This window comes from Trichosurus vulpecula, chromosome 2 (assembly GCF_011100635.1).
Source record: "Trichosurus vulpecula isolate mTriVul1 chromosome 2, mTriVul1.pri, whole genome shotgun sequence".
NCBI lineage: Eukaryota > Metazoa > Chordata > Mammalia > Diprotodontia > Phalangeridae > Trichosurus > Trichosurus vulpecula.
Genome location: NC_050574.1, coordinates 303,288,843 through 303,314,409, shown reverse-complemented (window position 1 = coordinate 303,314,409; position 25,567 = coordinate 303,288,843). Strand labels below are relative to the sequence as shown.

Sequence of the window (25,567 nt, the reverse complement as noted above, 5' to 3'; positions counted from 1 at the left end):
TATGAACTATATGTAGTGAACTGAGCCAGATTTTTACTCTTCTCCCAATCTATTCCCATCCCTGTACATGAAAGCATCCACACAAGTTTCTTTTATTTACTATTTCGTCCTTTCTGTTTTCATTCAGACTCCCTTCTTGTGAGGGGCTGGGTCTAATACTCCTCCACTTGCTTTTAAAAAGGAACATCACTGAGGAAGAGCTAAGGCAGCCTGGGAAGATCAAAGACTAGATTGTCTTATCAACCATATCCCAAATTAAACTTTCAAAGGTCCAATTCCATTATAAATGACACTCAGTGCTATTGTAGATAAACGTGCTCTTCTTCCCTTACAAGGAAGCTGCTGCCCCATGGCCATTAACAGGGCACGCACTCTATAATCATGGGATCATAGGATTTAGAGCTGGAAAAGACCTTAGTGATCCAAGGTGATGATGGCACCAAGGCCAGAGATTTGTTTGCCATGTGGTATAATTACTAAAGGCAGCTTGGTGGCATGGTGGATAGAATGCTGAGCCTAGAGTCAGGAAGACCTGAATTCAAATCTAACCTCAGATGCTTACTAGCTGTGTGAACATGGCCAAGTCAGTTCATCTCTGCCTGAGTTTCCTCAACTGTAAAATGTGGAAAATAACTGAAGCTACCTTGCAGGGTTATTGTAAGGATCAAATGGGATATTTGTAAAGTCCTTAGCACAGTGCCTAGCATGTAGTGGATGCTATAGAAAGGTTTATTCCATTCCTTTTTTTCCCTTCCTCTCACTTTCAAAATTAGAGTAACCTCCTCAGCTCACATCCATCCTAGCACCCCCAAAACGTACGCATTGTTAGAAAGGATAATCATTAATGGTTAGGCATAAAACAAGGAGTCTGACTTTATACATATGAGAAAACCGAGTCCTACAGAGGTAACATGACTTGCCTAAGGTCACACAACAAATTAGCAGTTGAGTTATTTGGCTCAATTTAGTGTTCTTTGGGCTAGGCTTACATTATCTTTTCTGGGTCCCTTGGAACCAAGGGCACATTTTTTGAGGTAGTGGGCTGGGGAGGACACTTTGTAGTTCTGAAACAAAGGGAATCAAACCAGCCTGTGTGGTGTCCAAACTCTTCACCTTTACCTAATCATCACTAAACTCTAGCCACCTGGGCTTTGTGGCCTAGACTATAACCCTAGGCACAACTGGTTTTTCTCAAGTCTCTTTTCCCATGAGCATTCAACTTGGCTGTTAATTAGGGTGGGACTTTACAGAACTCAGTACAAAACTGAACACCTAGGTTGCAGGTTATGGGAGGTAACCCAAAGTTAAAACTATTTCCCTTTTGATATACGCATAATGTGATCTTGGCACCACCCTTCCCTCAAAAAGCCACAGTTACTCAATAAAGCAGCCTGAAGCTTCCAGAGGCAATGTTCCAAATGAATCTTCAGATTTAATTGGGAAGTAAATAAGCAAGATGCAAGTCCATGTGAATATTATTGCCCCAACCAGACTGTAAAGCTCCTTGAGGTTTGAGGCTATGCCATTTCACGGCTGTCTTCATCCTCCCTGACCACTGTGCAGTTTGGGACACTGTAGACCATCTTCTCCTCTCATATTTCCCTTCCTCTCGTTCTTCTTCCTTGGCTTCCATAAGGCTGAGCCCTCCTGGTTTTCCAACTTATCTGACCCCTCCTCGGTCTCTTTTGTTAGATCACCATATATCTCCTGCCCTACTATGATTGCAAAAAAGCATTTCTTAAGCCTTTACTATGGGCCAAGCTCTGGCAATACAAACAGAAAAACAAGATAGTACTTGCTCTCAAGAAGCTTATTCTCTACCTGTGAGAGACAAAACATATTAGAAAGTTCCACTACAGGACAAATGGAAAGGTCCCCAAGTTCCAAGGATGCATAGCATCAGTGTCTGGAGAGCATATCATCAGGTTATGGTAAATGGTAAAGCACTGTCAACCCTAGGACACAGTGGAAGGGAACATGGTAAGGTCCAGCAGTTCTCCATCTTGCTGGGAGGATTATAGTCAGTGACTATGTGCTCATGCAAGTGGTATGAACCATGTTCCATGAGCCTGGCTAGAGGGGCCCAGCCTATAACCACTAGGAAGGGTTTGGTGGTTGAAGGCCCAAGTGGAGCAGGAATTTTAGGTTCTCTTCCTTAGGGGTGGGGATGGAACGACTCAGTATCAAGGTGAGAGGGAGAAAAGAAGAGGGGGATTAGCAAGAAGGTTGGGGGAGAAGTGTACCCTACTGTTCTTGATCCATAAGGCCTCCTCGTTCCCTGATTGGGTCTGAGCAGCCATGGTGAGGGAGAACAGATTGTTCCCTCTCTCCTTCTAAGGACTTTTTCCTAACAGTTTACCAGACGGCCCTAAGTGTGGTTACTCCCTGTAGGCCCTTTCTTCTACTCTTTGTGCACTCTTTCTCTTGGAAATCTCATCTGCTAGCATGAGTTTATTACGGTCATTTCACCTGGATTTCATTCTGTTGGTACAGCTAATTCCACATGGACAAGATGGAACTCTTTATTTCACCGCTGCCATCCCAAACCCGTCCTCCTCCAAACTTTCTTTTTTCTGCTAAGGACAGCGTCATGGGATCATAGGATCCTAGTCAACCAACTTTAACACCTTAAAACTCTAAATCCTTGACTCCGACCTTAACTCTTCCCTCTCCCTCAGCCTCTACATCCAAAGAGCTATCAAGCTTGTTGATTCCACATCCACAGTATCTCCTCAATGTGTCCCTTTTTCTCACAGTTATCCTTATGCAAGCTCACCTCACACCTCAATTACTATAATAGCCTTTTGAATGATCTCCTCACTTTCATTCTCTGAGGTCACAATCCATAGTCCACACAGCTGCCAAAATAACCTGAATACATCATTCTCGAGCACAGGGACCCTCATAGAGGCAGCAGAGACTGGAAGCTGTAAAAGGCCTCCAAAGACATCTAGTCCAGTCCCACCAGGTTACAAGTGAGGAAACTGAGGCCCGCAGGGGTTAAGTCACACAGATATTAATTGACAGAGCTACGACTGGAACCCAGGTCTTCTGATTCCAAATCCAGCGTTCTTTTCACTGCACCACATGCTTCCTCTAGGGCTCCAGGATGAAAACCAAACTCCATAGCCCAGCACTTAAAGCCCTCTATAAATCTGGTTCTAGTCTACCTTTCCAACTATATTTCATATTATTTCCCTTCATTAATTTTACATATCCACCAAAATGGACTATTCACTGTCCCCTGACCTTAGCATGAAATCTGCCTCTGTGCCTTCACAGAGCCTCCCCCCTCCTCCTATACTTGGAATGCTGCCTCCTTACCTTCATATCTCAGAGGCCTGATCTTCCTCGAGTGTCCAACTCAGTTGTCATTTCCTATGGGAACTCTTTCCCTTCGCCACTCCATTATTAGTAATATCTTCCACCTAAAATTTCCTTGTACTTATTCCTCTATTGTGTCTCATGATAGAATTAAACTTCTTGGAGTCAGGGACCGTTTTGTCTCATCATTGTATCCCCAGTGCCTAGCACGGTGTTTCAAGCAGAGTAGATATCAGATAAATGTCTGTTGAAATGGGAGGGAATGGTACTCAATAGATAATTATTTATTGATTCTTAAATTCCGGGCTTTCTGTCTCTCAAAAGTCCTCATAGATCTGAAGGCGAGACTTGCACTGTTTTGGACCTCAAGGCCTTCGGATGCTACTTGGATGATAATTACAGTTATAGACATTATGTTTCAGGCATAAATAAAATACAATAAAATGGGGGAATTTTTTGAAGTTCCTTAGAAGAAAAATACTATGTCAAGGATTGGACAAGGTCCTTTTTCCTAGATAACAGGAAGAGAAAGGGTATTCCAGGTAAGCTGACAGTGTCACCCCAAGGATGGAGCCTGGCTATAGAGTAACCTCCCACCTTTAAGAAGCATGGAGGCTGGTGTGTCATGTTACCTGATAGTGAATAGTCATTTACCCACACTAAGCCTCAGTTTCTTCATCTACGAAGTGGGGATAGTAAGCCCATGGTATTCAACTTGAAGAGTTGTTTGCAATGGTCAAATTAAGATAAAATTCTCAACAAACCTTAAATCCATAAATAAATGTCAGCTAGCATCATAATAATTTTTTAGAAGAAACCTTACAGATTGATTGAAGAATACTGATGAGCAGTGACCAGCACAGAGTAGGCACTTTAAAAGCCTGTTGATTGACTCATGCCATGAAACTTGAAGAGTCAGAATATCAGGGTTCAAATCAGTCTTTTCCATCTGTAAAATGAGTGGGTTGTATTAGATGCTTTCTACGTTCCAGCTTGAAATCCTATGATCCTTCCTTCTTTCTGAGGCTGAGGCATGGATGCTATGACCTTATGAAGTCAGGCCATGGATTCCACTTCTTTATAAAATGCATGTGTGCCAAAGGAGGGGGAAAAGCTTCAAAAACTTTTTTAAAGCAAAAAACCAAACAAAACCAATCCCTTAAGAGTCCTGACCCCATGTGTCAGTGCCAGGAACAAAACAAAAAAAAAGAAAGAGAAAAGAAAACATCCTAAGTTCTTTCTGCTCCGCACGATGTGATGATTGGCTCTGGGCAGGGTTGTTAGGAGTATTGAGAACAATGCTCGTGAATCATGGGCTGAGCATCTTAATATGTTTATTAATCTCACGACTTACTGCTGGAGTCTTTATGGTACACTGACCTTGAAATGAGCTGCTTTCAAATCCCCTCAGACTAAAAAGTTTATGCGCTTAGCCCAGAGAGCTCAGAGAAACTACCTCCTTGAGGTAAGGGACACAAATGTTTGGGGTAAAATAGCTCCATTAATATGCAGTCGTTAAGGCGAGGCAGGAAATCTGGACGTTATTAATAGCTCTCTAAAGGGGAATCGGGGTAATTTGCACACCCTGACAAGGTGCAGAGTACGTGCTGATGGTAGTCTAGGTGAGGAGTCCCTTATGTCCACCAGCTGGAGTGCTGACAGCTCTCTTTAAACTGCCTGGGCTACTTTTCCATAGATTACATTTATAGCTTAGACCCACAACCATCTGTCCTTAGCAGGAATCCCTGCCCCCCCTCCAAGTTCTCTTTGTCACAGTGGGATTGTGGGTGGTAGAGAACAGGTAGAAATAGGGAAGAGACCCAGGAAGTTGACAGGAGGAAGGGACAATTTAGTCCATGATTTACATAGAGGATTAGGTGGTGCAGTGGATAGAGTGCCTGGCTTAGAGTCAGGAAGACTCATCTCTTGAGTTCAAATCTGGCCTCACACACTTACTAGCTGTGTGACCTTTGGCAAGTCACTGAACCCTGTTTGCCTCAGTTTCCTCATCTGTAAAATGAGCTGAAGAAGGAAATGGCAAACCTCTCCAGTATCTTTGCCAAGAAAACCCCAAATGGGATCAGGAAGAATCAGATACAACTGAACTTACTCAGATAGCATAAGGAATGTCTGCTCCCCCATAGATCTCTCTCCAGCCACTCTGAAGCCTGGGAATGCAAATACATTTAAAGAGAAACTAGATAGCTACAACTGTTGCAATGGAAAGAATGCTGGATTTGGAATCAGGGGACATGAGTTCAAATCCTGATTCTCCTTGCTGTTGGTATGATTTTCAAGACCTCAGTTTTCTCCTGTGTTGTTGTTTCTTCTTCTTCTTCTTCTTCTTCTTCTTCTTCTTCTTCTTCTTCTTCTTCTTCTTCTTCATAATAGTAATGATAGCTAGCATTTATATAGCACTTTAAAACTCACACAACACTTTGCAAATATGATCTCATTTTGTCCTCACAGCAAACCTGGGAGGTAAGTTCTATCATTATCCCTGTTTTACAGGTGAGGAAATTGAGGTAAACAAAGGTTAAGTGACTTGCCTAAGGTCATACAACCAGTAAGTACCTGAGCCTAAATTGAAACTCAAGTGTTCCTGACTCCAGGTCCAGCTCCCTCTCTACTATGCCACCCACCTGTTGAAATGAGAGGGTGATCTCTAAAGTTCATTCCAGATCTAAATGTAATGATTCTTGAATTGAGCGAAACCAATAAGTGGTGTTGAATAATAATGCCATCCTTTGAAGATGATGTCAGGCCGAACAAAGGGATTCTGCCCCGAACTCATTGTATAATCTTGGGCAAGTCTCCTTGCTTTATGGGCCTCACTTTACTCCTCTGAAGATGATTGGGAGAGATCTCTAAATTCCTTCTAAGATCCAAATTCTATGAATCTGGTGGGACGCAGATTAGATAGATAGACAGACGGACGGACAGACAGACAGACAGAGAGATAGATAGATAGATAGATAGACAGACAGACAAAATAGATAGAAAGGACTGCCAATGGCAGGCATCAGATGTCAGAGCACCAGAAAGAGATTAAGAAATGAGCTCGTTGCTGAGTCAGAAGCATATGATATCCTTCATACCAAGGCAGCCTGGAGACCCTTGATTAGCTGTTGTCCCCACTTTAGATATGGGGAGGACAAAACTAGATTTAGAAACTTATCAGGGTTCATCATTATGCTTCAATCAAGCATAATTGTATGAATATTAGGGTCTACTCAGTGTTCAGTATTGTGCAAAGTGCTCCTGAATCTTCATTACTGGCAATAAAATATTACTGCCTGAATCAGAGATGGTTCCAAATCGTTATTGAAGGACTAAGACCAAAGGAAAGGGAAATTATGAGGCCAGACCTGGTTGGAAAAAGGAGTAAGGGGACAACAGGTGAAAGCAAATACAGACAGTTGCAACATCTGTGCCCAATTCTTCGAAAGGTACTGACCAGTTCACTCTAAGGAAGGGACCAGCTCAAGGTTGCTACTCATCTCCTTCCTTCACAGCAACTTTTTTAGGAGTATGGAGTATTGGTTGGTTCCATTTATGTGGGAAGCTCTCTCTTCTTAGATCATCAGCATGTCAGGACTGGGTAACACATATATTGAAAAAGACAAGGGCAATAACCAATGTTTGGTAATGACAATTCCAGCTGGCCACATAGATATCTTACAACCATACTTCAACCTACGCACACACATACACACATGCACACACAGATGGGGGGAGGGAGAGAGAGAAGAAGAAGAAAAAGAAGAAGAAGAAGAAGAAGGAGGAGGAGGAGGAGGAGGAGGAGGAGGAAGAGGAGGGGGAGAAGGAGAAGAAGAAGATGAAGAAGAAGGAGAAGAAGAAGAAGAAGAAGAAGGAGGAGGAGGAGGAGGAGGAGGAGGAGGAGGGGGAGAAGGAGAAGAAGAAGATGAAGAAGAAGGAGGAGGAGGAGGAGGAGAGTAGAGAAAGAGGGAGAGAGGGGGAGATGGAGAGGGAGAAAGAAAACAGACACGTTTAAGAATTCCTAGGGAGACAAGTTTAATCCTCCAGACCCACTTAGCCTTTAGAACTTCTGAAGACATTTATAAGTAGTTCATTCACATTGTGCTGCTGAGGATATGAACCCTCAGCTCTAAAAGAGGACTTGACACTTTGAAGAGATAAGACTCAGGTTATTTCCAGGTTTAAGACTGAACAACAAAGCTGTATTTTGTTGGAAACCCTCCCGTGTACTTCTCCAAACCTGGAAGCAATTCTCTTTCAGCATCTCCAGATGTGTAGGAAGGAAATCTGCAAGACCCATTATGAGATACATAGAGGAGATATACGAGGGTGGGCCAAACAGTCAGCCTGGAGATCCTTGTTAACTGTTGTCCCCATTTTAGATGTGGAGAGGATGAAACTAGATTTAGAAACCCATGAAATTGTCAGGGTTCTTAATTATCATTAGTTGATCAACTGATATGTATGTGTGCTGGAGTCTGTTGTGTGCAGCACTATACTAGTTGGTGTTCCTGCTTTATCATTACTGGTAATAAAATAACAAAACTGTTTTAGACATAGTGCCGAACTGTTTGTGTTAGACCAGAGGTTCTGTACTCCTTGAGTCTTAAGAGCCAGGGAAGTACAAAAGTGAACAGGAGAAATAGAAGCACATAGGCTTTGAGGCTCCTTTTTTCCATCTGTAGGAGAAATCCCAGTGGGAGCTAGGAGGAACAGTGGATAGAGCACCAGGCCTGGAGTCAGGAAGACTCATCTTCATGAATTCAAATCTGGCCTCAGACACTTACTAGCTGTGTGACCCTGGGCAAGTCACTTAATTCCCTTTGCCTCAGTTTTCTTATCCATAAAATGAGCTGGAGAAGGAAATGCCAAACTACTGCAGTATCATTGCCAAGAAAACTGCAAATGGAGTCATGGTGAGATATGACTAAACATTGAGAAATCCTACTCCTGTAAGAAAGGGATTGAACAGAAGCTACCTCCTTGATGAGGAATAAGGAGGTAAGTGGTGGTGACAACCCACAGGAAAGGCCATAGGTGTCCCTTTGGTAGGCTGATAATCATTTCAAAACTGAAAAATACCCGCAATAGGAAGTTTTGTTTACTTTGGTCACAATAGGCCCCTGCAATGCCAGACTCCTTTGGATCTCAGGAATTTTATTTCTCTGTTCCTGATATCTGTTCTGAAAGATTGCTGATCTTGCTTTCAGTGCAAAAAAATCTTATCAATCTGAACTTCATCTTAGACTAAAATCTCTATGAGGGACGGGGCTGGATTGTCTATAGTTCAGTGCCATCTTAATTCTCACTTACTAAGGAGCACCAAGCACAGTCAATAAATCAGGCAATCAATTCCTGAAGCTTCTCCTAGACACTGATTGGCAAAGATGAAAAGGATAGTTATCGAGCATCAAACTGTATAAAGATAAATTGTTTTGCCTCACCTTCTATAGGGGCTGCAGATAAAGATGCCAAGCTCAAATCATTAACACATCATAGCTGATGCACCACTCAGCACTCAGTCAGCCATTTATTTCATTCATCCATTCATACCAAAGAGAAAAAAGTACATTAAAGCCCTTCTATGCAAACGCATTGGGGGATACACACAAGTATATGACATAGACCCTATTCTTAAAAAGCCCATAAGCTAGTAAGGGAGATAAGGTGAACAAAAATAATGATAATACAAAATAAACTCTGATGAGATTTCTCACGTGTCAAATATAAGGGGGTTAGAAATCAGTGGGCACTAAGAGTCCTTCCAGCCAGCTCTAAATCCATGACCCTAAGAGCAGGATTCTCTACAGAACAGATAAAAGCCCAGAAAAGATAAATGACAAATAAAACTGAATTCTACCCATTCTTTAAGACCCAGCTCAGGCTGTTCCTCATTTGTGTCATGAGTCCTTCCCTGGCCATTGTGGTCCATTGGGATATCTCCATCACTGAACTTCTATCATATGTAATCTCCTGAGTATTATGTAGTCCCTGATTATATGTAACTATTTCTTATTGTTCTCTAATGGTTTCGTGTTTGTTCATTTTACTCCTCCCTCTCCCCTCAATATAAGTTCCTTGAAGTGAGAGACTGTGTGCTAGTGTACAAGGAATATACACAGCTAGGTGGTACAATGGATAGGGGACTGAAGAGTTACAAAGACCTGAGTATAAATGTGATACAAAACACTTCCTAGCTATGTGACTTTGGGCAAGTCACTTAACCTCACTCAGCCTCAGTTTCCTCATCTGCAAAATGGGGATAATAAGAACACCTACCTCCCAGGGTTGTTCCTTAAAATTGCTCACCACACTTTGCCTGGACCTCTTCCCTATACTTGTATCAGTCTCTCTTGATGGTGGTTCTTTATCTCCCCTCCCCCCACCCCTGCCCGGATAGGTTGTAGCACCTTAAGACCAGGGTTGGTATCATGCCTGTCTTTCCAAGTGGGGCTCTGCTGGGTTTGAACTCCACAGTATCAAGATGCCCCTCCCAGGATAAGCTGATCCCCACAAGTCTTCTTGTTGTGATCTTTTTAAACTTAGCCTCAGATATACTCATCTTCCCAATTGCCTTAGCATCCAATACTAAACTCCACTCAAAGCCTTACTTATAGAGGACAGAATCTGGATTTTGCCGCTCACTCTACTTTACATCTGTGGCTTTACTTGGTCAGAACTCCACAGAAGAATATACCCCCAGTGTCCCACTCCACCCACCTTCCTTCTGTGTTTTGTCCTGCCTTCCCTATTAGAGTTTAAGTTCCTTGAGAAAAGACACTTTCTTTTGCCTCTTTTTGTATCCCCAGTGTTTAGCACAAACATAGTAGGCACTTACTACGTGCTCATTGAATGATTTATTGATTGATCCCAACTGGTAACATACATGCATTAGTCCTCATCTATTCAATCCCAACTTATATTTTCAAAAGTACGCAAGGTGGGGAGTCATGGTGGCAATGCAGGAGGAAAACAAGTCTGGATAAAAGATTTCAACTGCCTTTCACCAGGAGCAATGCAAAAATGGAAAGGCAGAATTTAGTAACATGCACACTGAACTTCCTTTTCCATTCCTTATTTGCTTTGCCTCCGGATATGGATATTCCTTCTCTAAAGCAAAGTAGTACAGAGCCATCAATCAGAAGCTGCCACCTAAAAAAAAAATCCTTCGAAAAGCAAATAGACACACACACACACACACACACACACACACACACGCATATGCACGAGCACACACTTATTTAACATGTTGGTTTGGAGACACACTGGCTTAGTGTCTTTAGTGTCTTCTCTACCTCCAAAGCATTTCCTGGGCTGGATAATTCCTTTTTTATATCCAATGTCTCCCAGATATGTGATACATGTGTTTCTGTTGGACTGACTGCAATGAAAGCTGGCAAGTGAGAAGGTTTGCAAATGTTGTGTGTATTCCTGCTTCTCCTCAGGCCATCCCCTCACCATCTCTGCTGGTTTGCCCTCCATCCCATCTCTTCTTCTCCTTTAGCACCTCACTCAAGGTTTACCTTGTCTCTGAAGCTTTCTCAGAGTTCCTTAGCTCTTCCATGGTAGAACTCCCTTCTCTAATTCTTGGAGCATTTTTTATTTGTACTATTCATTTACATTAAGCCTATTTTGGAGAGAAATTAGAGGGTTTAGTTCAACACTCAACTGAGTGTTCCCTTAAAAATTGAGGAAAATAAAGCCAAGAGAAGAAACTGTCAGACCCAGGATCTGAGCTGAGATCATCTCATTCCAATGTGGTTCTGTTCTCTATATACACACATGCATAGATACATACATGGACTTATGGATGCATACATACACACGTGGAGTAAATGGGGTAATATGAAATAGTGGATGGAAAGCCGGCCTTGGAGGCAGGTCCAAGTTCTACTTCCTGTATCCCAGGCCTTTATTTATGGTGGCCTCTTAAAAGAATTGTAATTTTTCCTCCTCTCTAATCAATCATGTTCATAATTCAAGGTATAGTTTAGTGTGGTCATTTCTTCCACTAGAGGAAATATGTGTAGAAAAAATAGATAAATAGATAGATAGATTGATTGATTGATAGATGATAGATAGAAAGAATGTGGACACAGGGGAAACTAGGTAGTGCAGTGGATAGTGCTGAGTCTGGAGTCAGTAAGACCTGAATTCAAATCCAGCCTCAGCCACTTACTAGCTATGTGACCCTGGGTAAATCACTTTACTCTGTTTGCCCTAATTTCCTCATCTGTAAAATGAGCTGGAGAGGGAAATGGCAAAGTACTCCAATATCTCTGCCCAGAAAACCTCAAATGGAGCCACAAAGAATTGGACACGAGTAAAATGATTGAACAACAAAGAAGTCGATAAAAAATGTGTGATGCTCTAACAAAGGTAGTTAGGAAGGACAAAAGAGGAACTAAAGGTAAGGACTAACAAAAGATGAATACACATGTATTTGGCATGGGGAGTCCTGGACCTGTGATCTCTTTGGGGCAGGAAACTCCTAGCAAGGAAATTCCTACCAATGCAGATCAATAAATGCTCTGCAATGTATGAGCCTTAGAGAACACGCTCTAATACTCAAATGGATCTCTGATCTCATGCATTTAATAATTCTTTCCACTAATATGTGTTAAAACTCATCCACATCTGCTTATCCTTCTTGATTCTTATCTCTGTTTTCTCATAAATTCACTGTAGGGTGCCTGTCTACCATACTGGGGCCCATCCTCAATTCCTCCTGATGTCACAAGGCTATCCAGCTCTTTACCTGTCAACATCCTGGTCCTCATGAAACCAAGAGAACACACTAACAAATAAAAATTCTACTCTGAAATCCATCAAAATTGCTTGTGGAACTGAGTATCAAAGTATGCTAAACTCGCAAGAGGAGGTCAGGCGGTACCATGGAGGGAGGACTGGATTTAAAGTCAGATGGCTTGGGTTCAAATCCTGACTCTTCAACCTATATGCCCTTCAGTAAATCATAACTCCCCCAAGCCTCCATTTATTTTAATCTGTAAAAAGAGAGAGTTAGACTAGAAGATTTCAGAGGTGTCTTCTAGCTCTAACTCCATGGTCCACAAGGTATGAAACCTAATAATTTACACACACAAATTTAGACAATATAGCAGATGTGATTTAAAATACTATCCTACCATTCTTTGACTGAGCCTAAAATGCTTCTTGGGAAATTGTCCTTAGCATTTATTTCCTAAGCCGAGCTCCTGAGAAAATTATAGTGGAACTGGATGGGGTGGGGGGGGGAAGGGGCAGGCATCAGTCATTATTAATTTCTGGAAAATGAATTTATTCTTCTTAAAGACTATAAGTGAAAAGGTAACCAACCAGGTTTGAGCTCTAGGAATCCAGAGTATAATTCCAAGAACCATATTTAAGGCTTGAATTCTAGCAGGGTCTATCCCAAACAGAGTAATCCTAAGACAGAGAAACTCAATTCTGTGAAATGTTCTCGGCAGATGTCTCCAACCCTTACATTCCAAAAGTCTTGCCCCATTCACATGAACATTCTAGATCAGAAGGCACAGAATTTATCCTGATTTAATTTCCAGCAAACCTATCATTTAAATGCCTTCTTTTCCATTCTACTTTGTATGAGGACATTGATAGAGTTTAAAGGCAAGGAGAGGAGATGTAAAAAAAGAAAAGAGAAAGAGGAGGGGGGGAAGGAGAAGAAGAGAGAGAGAAAGGGCAGGCCCACCTGGTTAAGCTTTTTAAAAGCTCACTTTCTGGGGACAGGTTCTCTTTGAGAACAGAGACAACAGGGCTGAGGGAAAGCAAATAGGCCTAGCAAGTAACAACCTGTCCTTGCCACATCTCTGGAGGTGACTCAGGGTCAACAGAGCAAACCACCTCAAAGCCCAGCTTCAGGCTAGAAGCATTCAGGCTGGGGCTGGAGTCAGCCAGGGAAGGGCTACCAGACACCTGCATATTAAAGGGAGGGAAGCAAAGGCGGAAAATGGCAGCCACAAGAGGACACAATGTTTTTTTGTTTGTTTTTTTTTCCTGTCCAAGGGAAGAAATAAGAGCCTACTCAGTCTCAGCATGAAACAGGGCTGAAAACCTGCTTAATTGTCAATTAACCAAGGGCTGATCTTCTCAGGGGGTTTGAGTTATGAGCCCAAGTCTTACAAACTAGGCTGCTGGACAGCAACCTTGCTAGAGCCCTCCTGTCAGCAGCAGGGACAGAGAGGCAAGCGCTCTCATTCTGTGACACCCCAACAAGCTCTCAAGAAGGATGGGCGGTCATGTCACTTGAAGCAATCAGAAAACCAACCTTTGACATGAAACAGCAGGCAGATAATAAGACTCTGGGGCTGACGACAAATGAGACAGCGTTTAATTTGCTGTGCAATGTTCATGTAATTAGATACATTTGGTACAGACAAGGAAGGAGATAGCTAAAATATGGGCTTGATAAATTGGGGCTCCATCAAGCTCTGATCACATTAATCATAAAGCCAAAGCTTGGTAGCTCCATTTTCCCCCCGATCCCAAGCCTTGCCATCTTTTCAGGAGTGTGTGTGTGTCTGTGTGTGTGTGTGTGTGTGTGTGTGTGTGTGTGTGTGTTATGGTACATTTTCTTTTAACTAAAGCAGGCACTGTCGAGTACTGTCAAACACTTGTGTCTCCCTTTGGCACGTGGATGTTACAAGCTCATTGAGGAAAGCAAATTCTGACTAAGAGCATGCATTTTGGCAGCGATACAATGACTTGGGGAGAATTTAGGTTCCTTACAAATGCTCACATAGTTTAACAATAATTCACTACAATGCTACATTTTTTTAGGTGGGGAGGTTCAGTTCTTTGGTGTGGTAAATTCCCAGTGTGGAAACTTTTAGCTCCAATACAGATTATCTATAATGTATAGTTTTTAATTTATTTTTTTGAGGGGGGAAAGGCAGGGCAATTGGGGTTTAGTGACTTGCCCAAGGTCACACAGCTAGTAAGTGTGTCAAGTGTCTGAGACTGGATTTGAACTCAGGTCCTCCTGATTTGAGGGCCAGTACTCTACTCACTGCACCACCTAGCTGCCCCTAATGTATAGTTTTAGAGAATTGTCTAGGGTACCAGGAGGTTCATGGGACCATAGATTTAAAGATGGTAAAAGCTTTCAGGGGTCATTAGTTAAACCCCTCATTTTACAGTGAAGGAAACTGAGTCCCAGAAAAGTTAAGTGACTTGTCCAAGGTCACACAGGAAATAACTGGCAGGGTCAGGATTTGAACTAAAGAGTAAAGTATGATAATAAGAGCCTTTATCAACAATAATACTTTGCGTGCACATAGCTGCTATGGAGAGAAAGAGAGAAAGAGAGAGAGAGAGAGAGAGAGAGAGATGCTTTCCATATTGTTTTGAAATCAGTTTCCCAGTGGAGACCTATAGTCTTTCCACAGATAAGAAAAATGAGGCCAAGAAAGGCTAAGCAGAGATAAGTGATACCAAGCATTCATTAAAAAGGCACGCACTATAATTAGGGCCCTAAAGATTCTATAAGCCAACATTTTCCAGCATCTCATTCCTCTGTAAAACCAAGGCTTCATGAGCAAAGTGGTTCCCCTTTGCACCCTGGGGCCTGAATGAGATGGTCTGCACCCCTAGTATCTGCAACAAGTAGTTTGGAGATTGTGCTGCATTTGGAGGGAAGCAAGAAGCATGATATAATTCAACTCAACAAGTACTATTCAAGCACCAACTATCTGCAGGTGCTGGGCCAGGCAGTAGACACTGTAAAGGTACAAAAACTAAATGATACAGAGTTTACTTTCAAGCAAGTTTACAACCTAACAGGGAGGACAAGATACATACACACAAATCGCCATTGCGTAAGGCAAAATGTCAGAGTGCATAAAAGAGATCCAGAAAGAATGCGATAAGAAATCTGAGCAGACAGATAATTTCCAGAGGGAGTACATTAAGGAAAGTTTCACAGAGAAGGTAGCACCTGGGATGGGCCTTGAAGGAATGGAGGGACTCCAACAGGCCCAGATTCTAGAACTGCAGAATACTGGAGCTAGAAGGCACCTTTCAAGTCATGTCACGAGACTGAGGTAGACAGTGACTTTTCTGAGGTCAAAAGCCGGAACAAGAGTCTAGCTCACGTCTTTTAAGTACAATCCACCATATTGCCTTTCCGTACCATGCTCCTTATCTCAGGGAAGATAAATTTGATTCTAGGCATAGGGGACAGCATGAGCCAAGCCAAGGAGATGGGAATAGGAGACGGGGGATAAGAATCAGGGATTTAGAGTGGCCTCGGTTTGGCTAGAACACAGAGTACCTAAAAGGCACAAGAGCTAGAAAGGCAAATCAGATCCAAACTATGGCTTTGAATACCAGGATAGACAGTTGAAAGGCAATTGGGATCCAAATTATTTGGAAGGAGATTGGGAGCCAATGAGGGTTTTAGAACAAGGGAATGATGTGATCAGAGCTTTGAAATAGGAAGATTACATGGGTATTGGTGGGAGAAATGGATTAGAGAAGGGAAAGATGGGAGGCAGGAAGCCTGGTTCAGGGCCACATGTGAGAAATAATAAGGGCATGAACTAGGTATCAGCAATGGAAATAGAAAGGAAGTGAAGGAGATGTGTGATATAGTTCAGGTAAGATTATTAGATCATGGTATCTAGGAGCAAGAAAGTACCTCTGAGATGATTTGTCAGAACAAACAGTATTCCCAGAGGGCACAGGTTCCTGAATTATCAGCACTGAGGTGCCTCTAGGATCTGGCTGTGAACATTTCTCTCTTTGTCAAGGCAACCACTGCTGGACGTTTCAATAAGCCAATATCTCCTCAGATGAGTTCATGTTTATTATTAACCTTCTAGGAAATCATCTCTGGAATTTAAAGTCCTTCAGATTTCCCCCCCAACTGTGATTTCAGTATTGTGAATTATTCCCTTTCATAGACATTGTGCTTTAGCCAAACAAGCCTTATTATTATTATTATTATTAATTTATTAATCTATGACATTCCATCTCCCAGCTCCACATGTTTGCATGGGCTGTGCCCCATCCCTGTAATCCATTCCCTTCTCACCACGGCCCCTCGAGAAAATCAAGTTTTGTTCAAGATTCAATTCAACCACCACTTCCTACATAAAAAGCCTTTCCTGGACACCTCTTTTACACCCTCAACCGGCTAGTACCTTCCCCTCAAAATTGAATTTTATCATTTCCCTGGGCTAGACTGGAGGTTCCTTGAAGGCAGGGACTGTTTTGTTACCTTTAGATCCCCAGCACCTAGCACTGTGCTTGGCACATATTAGGCATTTAGGAGGCAGCTAGCTAGCACATTGCTGGAGTTAGAATGAGGAAGGCATGTTCAAATCCAGCCTCAGACACTAGCTGTGTAGCTCTGGGAAAGCTACTTAGTAACATTTCTCATCCTCAGTTTTGTCATCTGTAAAATGGAGATGATAGTAGCTCTTACCTCCCAGGTCATTGCGGGGAGAAAATGAGATATTATTTGTAAAAGCACTTTGCCAACCTCAAAGCACTATACATGCTAGCTATTCTTGTTATTGTTGGCTGATTGATGGGAGCAGTAAAGTATTCCTAAGCAATAACTAATGATGTCTGAAGAGAACCAATCATCCTGTCCCTAGTGGTGTTGTAGGTTTAGGGGAAAATAGCAGGGGTTTCTAAACTGTGACTCAGCGAAACAGAGTGTGGCAGGAGGAGGTGACTCTCATAGCTGGTGCTAAAAAAGACCTAAGATCCATATGCATAAAATTAACCCATAAGCCTCCCCACTATTACCCAAGGCCCTCTCTTGCTTTTCACATACCCTTCAGCCTGAATGTTGCTCTGTTCTGACTTCTCTTCCTCTTCAATTATTCCTCAGATACTCATTTTCATAAGGTTTCACCAGCCTAAGGCTGATTGGTGGTAGGCACCAAGGCTTAGCACTCAGAGAATTTGCAATTCACTCCCTTTGAAAGACCTACCTCATCCCTTTCCATGTCCTAGCCAATCAGAGCAGTTGGGCTAACCTCTTCTCATAGGGAAGATCCTCTACATTCAGTTCAGAACTTAACCTCTCCTATTAGGCAAAGGTCAGGCTGAAAGTAATGCAAATAATAATCCTTTATGTTCATGAGATATTTTTGGATTTCCAAAAACATTTTTCATTATCTCCTTTGATCTTAACAACACCCTTGTAAATCTGGCTCTAATGTCCTCCTCTTGTGGGCAGCTATGTGGTGCAGTAGAGCACCAGACCTGGAGTCAAGAAAACCTGAGTTCAAATTTGGCCTCAGACACTTACTAGCTGTGTGACCCTGGGCCAGTCACTTAACCTTGTTAGCCTCAGTTTCCTCGTCTGTAAAATGAGCTGGAGAAGGAGATGACAAACTATTCCAGTACCTTTGCCAAGAAAACTCCAAATTGAGTACAGTCTGATATGGTCCAACAAAAAGTCCTTCTTCTGCAAATGAGGAAGCTCAGATACAGAAAGGTTAAGTGCTTTTCTAGGAACCCACAATTAGTTTTGTAGCATGTTTGGAATGAGAACTGAGTTCTCCAGATTCTCAGACTTATGCTCATTCCCCTAGACAATGGCAATATGAAGAACACATATGTTTAAAGTTGATTCACTAACAGTCTGTTGAACCTATGGCAAAGTGTGTGCTTTTACTCTAGTGGTTTATTTAATTGGGACTCATTAAAGATGCTTAGCATATCAAAATGGTGTTAACTGGGCCGAAGTAATAACCTATTCATGATTTTGGTCTTTTATTTCCAAGGCTCATTGTTTAGTTTTGAAATACACTCATGAAGTGTCCAGGTTGCCCCCATCTTCAAGTCTAAAGATGGCCATTAGCCAATTTCTGGACTTTAGGCATACGTACAACCCACAAAGATCTCTCCCTCCTCAGAACTCTTAGGGCATAAATATCTATTTTTCCTTCTTAAGCCCTTTGGTACGGCAAGCCCTATGTTGCCAATTGCCCACTGAACTAGAAAAATGTTGTTTCCATGATGGATTTCCTGAGAGACCTAAAGCTAAGCTTAAGGGACATATCTAGCATCAGTATCACAGGTATAAGTAACCAAAAGATTTCTCTAAAGCAAAAACAAAACAAAACATCTCCCCCTAAACCCAGATGAAGGCCTCCTGTTACAGCTCTCAGGCTAGAATCCCCAATAAATGCAATCTTGCAGAATCCTGCTTAGCTGGCATGCCAAATCTGCAGAGATGATCACTTAATTACCATGTCCTTGCAGCTGATAAACCCCAACTGAGCTTTTCAAAACCGTGGGAGCTAAGAAGGGTTTAATAGACTGACTCAAAGGTCCACCCTGAAACAAAACGAATTGAGCTCACTTAACAGCCTGAGATTTTCCAGCCTTCCTGAATTAACAACTCTTGGCTAGTACCACTTTTCCTAACCATGAAAATCCTTTAGAGGCTTCCCAGGCAGATGTGAAATGAGGCCTTCACCTAGAAAAGTAACAGGCAGCTGGTGGCTCAGTGGAGAAAGTACCCGGCTTGAAGTCTGGATGATCCGAGTTCAAATCCTACCTCAGACACAAGCTGTGTGGGCAAGTGGTTTAAACTCTGTTTGCCACAGCTTCCTCAACAGTAAAATGGAGGTTACAACTGCACCTATCTCTTGGGGTTGGATTGTTGTAAGGATAAAATGAAATAATATTTATAAAATGCTTAGCACAGTGCCTAGCAGGCACTATATAAATGCTAGCTAGTGGCTTATACCAGTTTCAAAGTCATAGCACTGAACCCCATCCCCAGCTAGAGACAAGGTTCCTAGTTCTTGGTCTTGGAATATGTCCCTCCTCTCCTTGAGAGGTAAATTCTATGTATCAGAAGAAATTAGAAAATGGGCTAGCTTCTCTGCAGGCATCTTATGTTTTCTAGCAGGACCTCTATGAAGTAAGGGGAGACCTTTAGGCTAACCTGCTTAGAGAAGGAATGAGTTTCTCTATTGCAACTTTTTTTGGGGAGAAGACAAACAGGCTGGGCAGGGAGGCTCAGAACGTCTGAGTCAAGAAGGTCAAGGTAGGAGATAACAGGAATAGGATTTGAAAACTCTAAGCAAGGAGGGCAAATAGGCAAGGTTAGAGAAATTGCTTAGGACAGCTATACCCTTTGTTGCCTATGGTTATAAAAGTAGAAAGTAAGAACATTGACAAAATATAAAACTTCACATGGCTCTAATTAGAGAAATGTCACACCTAAAGCATTCCCATTTCACTGATGGAGAGAAAAAGCACTGAACCCTCCAGTGCCTAGGATAAAAAACACAAGGAAGTTTACAGACATTACAAGTAGTTGATTCATAAGAAGGCTGCTTGCTTCTCAAAAACTCAGAATACTACAAACACATATACCCACACACATTTATAATACCAATTCAAAAAGACCAACAGCAGATAGAAACAAACACTTCTTTAAAATTGTTAACTTTTTTTCCCCTCGAAGAAAGCAAGGAGGGAGCTAGCCAAAGTCTGCCAACTCTGTCTCAATTCAGGAAACCTTAATGACAGCATAGAGAGAGATGGAGAGAACACACTGCAAATTCTGGGTGGGGAGGTTGAGGGTTGGGGGGGGTGGCAAGGCGCCCATAGCTGAGATGCAAGACTTACCCATGAATAGCATGGATAGAGTGAGGTTCGTAATGATATCTTCCCTCCTGATGTCGCATGTCAATCGGTAAGGGAGCGTGGAACGCTGGAAGTAGGTGTTGTGGCACTGTGGAAGGGGAGGTGGGGGAAGAGGAAAAGAAAAAAAAAGGAACTTCAAAAACTCTTTTTTTCCCCCTTCCCTTTTAAAGCAATTTTCAAAGGGACTTAAAACTCCTTGAATTTCAGAGCAAGTGCAATACAGGACAAGGGGGCTTCAGGATCCCGGTGCTATCATATACCAGAGAAGTGGAATAAATAAATAATCAAAGACATCCCGAGAAATCCTACATCTTCAACATAAAAGATCTCCAACCATGTTTCTGACAAAGACAAGCAGCTAAGCGCTCTTTGAACTTGGAGAGATTATAGAAAGTACCATGGAACACTACACTGCCTTCGCAAATCAGAGCTGACAGATTCCCATTTCTGGGGACCTCCAACCCAAGCTGGCCTTGGCTGGGAGCGACTTCAGCAGCACCCTTCTCCAGCATCCGTACACAGTGGAGCGATTAGGCTGGAAATATTTACCTAAGACCATCTGTAATATCAAGCCGCTTGCACATAAATGGCATACCCATTAGCAGCCGCCAAAAAAACGTCTGTGGCTTGGCTTCTGAGAAAGGCTCCTAAATTGCTCCTGCTTGTCAGCATACGCAGCTCTATTTCTTATTCATCTGAGGAGCTCTCTTCATCTTTGATGGAGAGATAAAGTGGTCTCCAAAGGCCCAGGACACCTACGTTGACTTATGAATTCTGTGAGTTTTAATATTTATTACTGACCCAACATGAGATGTTGGGAACCTGTTGGAGGAAAATGCTAACAGGCTAAGGTGATATTCCAAAGGTTATTCTCTCAAGTGCTTATCTTTGCCCTCACCTTTCCTTCTAATCATAAGGATTATCTGAGAATACCCTTTGCTAAAAAGAAAAATGCACCCTCTGTATATTTTAACATAAGAAGGGCATTTGAAAAATAGTGGGAAATTTTGTTGTTTTGTTATTTTAAACATATGGGAGACTATTTCTACTTAAAATATAATAATAATATATAAATATATTATATAATAATAAAATATAAAACCTCACTAAATCTATGGAAAAATGGGAGACTGTCTATAATTAAAATATAATAAAACATCACTAAGTCTGTGGAAAAAAACATTAGATTAGCAGACTGGAGTAATTTAATTTTTCAATCTTCAGCCAATGAAGTCTCCAGAGCCTCAGTTTCCTCATTGGTAAAAATGACAGGGTTGGACTAGATTGGGGGTTCTTAACCTGGGGTCAGATTTCGGGAGAGGTTTGCAAACTTAGATGAGGAAAAAAATGACATTGTTATTTTTACTAACCTCTAATTGAAAGTTAGATTTCCTTTAATTATAAATTTAAACTAGAACAACATTATTCTGGGAAGGGGTCCACAGCTTTCACCAGACTGGCGAAGAGGTCCATCAACACACACAGACACACAGACATAGACAAACACACAAATGTTCAGAACTCCTGGATGAGAGGGTTTCTAAAGTCTCTCCCTCTACTTATGATCAATAACATATTTTCCACGAACTAAGGACACACTGCTCTGAAGAGTGACAAGTTTTGAATTCTAGAAAATGTTCAATGACATTCAGTTGTTTTACAGAATAAAACGATTTACGTCTGGAAGACATCTTGGAGGTTATCTGGTCCATCCCTGCCTATAACAGAAAAGGGAAACTGAGGACCCAAATGCTCAAGTAATCACTCAAGGACAATGGGTCAATGAGTAACAGATCAGGTGTTGAACCTTGGTTTTTTATGGGATTGCAGGACTTATCACCTAGGCAGGTAGGTGGTATTGTAGACAGAGCAGTGGGCCTGGAGTCAGGAAGTCCTGAGTTCAAATGTGGCATCAGACACTTACTAGCTATGTGACCCTGGGCAAGTCACTTCACCCTATTTGCCTCAGTTCCTCATACATAATAAAGGAGCTGGAGAAGGAGATGGCAAACCACTCCAGTATCTTTGCTGAGAAAACCCCAAATGGGGTCATGAAGGGTCGGACACAACTGAAACAACTGTACAACAACAAGAATTTAGCGTTGAAAGGGACCTTGGAGATTGTCTAATCCAATCCCATCATTTTATAAGTGAAGAACCAGGGGCCTAGAAGTTAAATAACCTATATAACATAAAATATGGTATCTGATGCTCTTTTACAAAGGAAACTACCCAAAATGTTTTCCTAAGAAGGGAGACTACAAGGTCTTCTAGAATCCTTTACAATTAGCTACATGCTTTGTACAAATATAAAGTGTTGATAAAGTACATTAAAAATAATTCCAGCTGGTAACTGGACTATTCCCCCTTGAAATCTTACTTGCACTAGTCATTTGATTACCGAATCTTTCCTATCAGAGATAATCCAGGTGTAAACTTCAGCCCCTCAGCTCTAGACCACTTATCAAAAAGCCCAGGTCTTGATTAACAGTGAGATCTGACTCTCTATAAGCAGGCATTTGTTGTTGTGGTTCAGCCATGTCTAACTCTTCATTATGCCATTTGGGATTTTCTTGGCAAACATACTGGAGTGGTTTGCTATTTCCTCCTCCAGCTCATTTTACAGATGAGGAACTGAGGCAAACAGGGTTAAGTGACTTTCCCGGGGTCACAGAGGTAGTGTCTTGAGGCTAGATTTAAACTCAGGCTTTCCTGACTCCAGGTCTGGTGCCCTATACACTGCACCACCTAGCTGCCCTATAGGTAAGGGACAAGTTGAACCTCCTAAGCTGATCAAAACAGCTGGCTGAACCCCTGGTGCACAAATCCCCAAAGCAAACAACCATGACTGTAAAGTAAAACAAGAAGCTGTTGGACCTTAGATATGTCATTTCACTTTTCTCATCTGTAAAATGAAGCAGCAAAATTAAACAATTCCTAAGGTGGCTACTCCAGCTCTAACGTTCCATGATCCTGCGGTCATTGTTCTTCCTTCCAAAGACCCTCCAATCCATGGAAGTGTTGAAACAGAGCTGGGTAACAATGGTGTTGGGATCCACTGCCCTGTTCTCAACTGTCCACAGGACATACACAACCAATGTGAAAGGACATTGTTACCTCTGGAGGAGACAGGAGGGGCAGGGTCTTGTTAAGGAATAGCTTTTTTTGAGGTGGTTTATTCCCTGGGTCCCCTTGAGCTCTGGCTGCAACCCTAATCCTTTATCCCTTCACAAGATCATTAAATTCAAAATAAAACAAAGTCAATGAGAGAGTTCGGAGGTACGCTTCCTATTCCTTCCCTAAAACAAAAGGTGAGTCAGTTTTTCCACAAATCATCTTTTCACCCCTGGTTTGTCAGCAGCTCCTGTTGACATAACACACACATTTTTCCCTCTTTTTTCCGTTGCATTTTTACTATAATTGGAGATTTAGAAAAGCTGCGTTTTCAGTTGCAGGAACATTTCCAGTCCTTTGCTAAGACTTGTTCTTAACCACCTGTCCACATTCCACCGGTTGGCAGGCAGGCATCCCAAACAGAAACTACAATCCTTTCAGCCTTTCCCCGTCTGAACAACAACAAAAAAGGTCTGTTTTTGCCGTCCGCCTTTCAGAGGGATGCTGAGGCTCAGGCCATTTCCCGTGGGCAAATCTAGGCTTCTTGAATTCAGCGGAGTGGGCAAATCTGGACTGAGCTTTTGGCAGTCCTGGCAAGAAAATGCAAGAGAGACTAAAACTCAGCATGGTTCCTTGGTTTTACTGCTCAGGAGGGAGGCTTTTGGTGAGCTTGGAAGCCTCCTAGGTTCAACAGGAACTGGATCTCTGCTGGCACTCCTGACTACCTGATGCAAGGGAAGAATTTTCCTGCCTAACAAATAATAGGACGCAGTGGTGAGACTATTCAGCTCATAAGGAGGAAGACTTAATAAATAATGGAATATCATTAACACATATCCTTGAGGGCGTTTTTTTCCCTTCTGAAGAGAAATGTGTGATCCTTGTTTAATACCACACGACATACACCTATTAAAACAAACAAACAGAAATGCCAGCCATTACTGCTAAACAATGAGGCCTTCTGGGTCTGCAGGAAAGCAGAACGGAATGATGTCTACTTTATTTACTTCTATAACGGCTGTGCCTTTAAAAGTTCATTTTTTTACTTTAGAACTTCATGGACGCACATGAAAAAAGCATGTGTAAAAACATATGCATGTATGTTTTTCATGGAAATAATCAAGGTCTTCTTTACGAAAGGTACGCAGCCTGAACATCGTAGACAAAGCGTGATCCGAAGGGCTTCCCAAGTCTTGTCTCCCTAAGGATCTTACCCCTTCAAACTGACCTAATAATGCCTGAAATGCCACTATTGGGGTTACTACTTTTCTCATCCCTTAAAATATAATACATTGTAAACCACATCAAGCCATTTGTATGGATCAGTATCCCTGTATTCTGATGTCACATATTATAGTCCCAAGGCTACAGATCATTTTGATGGGGAGAATGGGAAATAAAAAGTATAGAGAAAGGGTTCTTAGCCTGCTTTTGTGTCATGGTCCTCATTATCAGTCTGGTAAAGTCTACGGACCTTTCTTAGAGTAATGTTTTTAAATACATAAAATAAAAGGCATGAGATCAAAAAGGAAACCAAAAATACTGAAATATAGTTACCAAAAATATTTTTTTAAAAAGTTCACAAGAATCTCTGGTCTAGAGCATGAGTTGCTCTCCAGGAGAGCAGGTTTGGATGAGCCATACAGCAGAGAACCTGATGCCTGAGGGAGCCAATCAGGGAAAACACAGAAAAGAAAGGACTAAACACCAACTTAACCTACACTTCACGGTTGTCCCCCAGGTCAGTGCTTGGAGCAGCAAGTGTTAGTCCACAAAGCAACATCCATCTGAACTGCAGGAGATCAAAGAAATAAGACATATGACCCGATGTTGAAAAACTCATCCCCGAGCAGAAGAGGCACAAAAGATGCACGGAGCATCACACAATTCAGTCCACATGCACTGCTCTGGGGGAAACTGCATTCAAGTGGCCACCTATAAACTGGGCTTTCTGGAACGTAAAACCTGAGACATCTTTGAGACCCATTATTTAAAGTCCTTAGTCTTCCCTGAATCTTCACAGCCCATCTCCTTCTACATTCACAGCCTTCATTGTATTACTCCTTTGTCCCTTTTAATCCCTATGATATCCTTGTGACAATTCTCAGAAGGTTTTTTATTATTCAATGTTTAATAATTCTCACCCAACATGCATGTGGCTTGCCTTATTTTCCCAATTAGACAGCAAACTCCTTGAGGACAGAGATGGTGTTTCATATCTCTCTACATCCCTCCATAGCATTAGAATAGTAATATGCATGTAGTAAGAATTCAATAAATAATAAATATTTGTTTTATGGCTGATGAGGCTGTTCCTCTATTCAGCAAGGGTTCTTAATCTTCTTTGTGTCTTGGACCCATTTGACACTCTGGTGAAGCCTATGGACCCTTTCCCAGAATAATTTTTTTAAATAATGGAAAGAAATGCTAAATTTCATTTAGAGATTATTGTAAGTAAATATGTATTTTTCCCCCATTCAAGTTCATGGAC

General features: G+C 41.9%; 1 protein-coding gene across 1 annotated transcript in view; it reads right to left on the bottom strand.

Moving 5' to 3' along the window:
- The window catches only part of GLI2 (GLI family zinc finger 2), a 295,771-nt gene that overhangs the window by 103,877 nt on the left and 166,327 nt on the right, over positions 1-25,567 (bottom strand). The window contains exon 2 of the mRNA XM_036745731.1: positions 19,945-20,050. Coding sequence (XP_036601626.1) covers positions 19,945-20,050 — 106 coding nt within the window. The remainder of the gene's footprint in view (positions 1-19,944; positions 20,051-25,567) is intronic.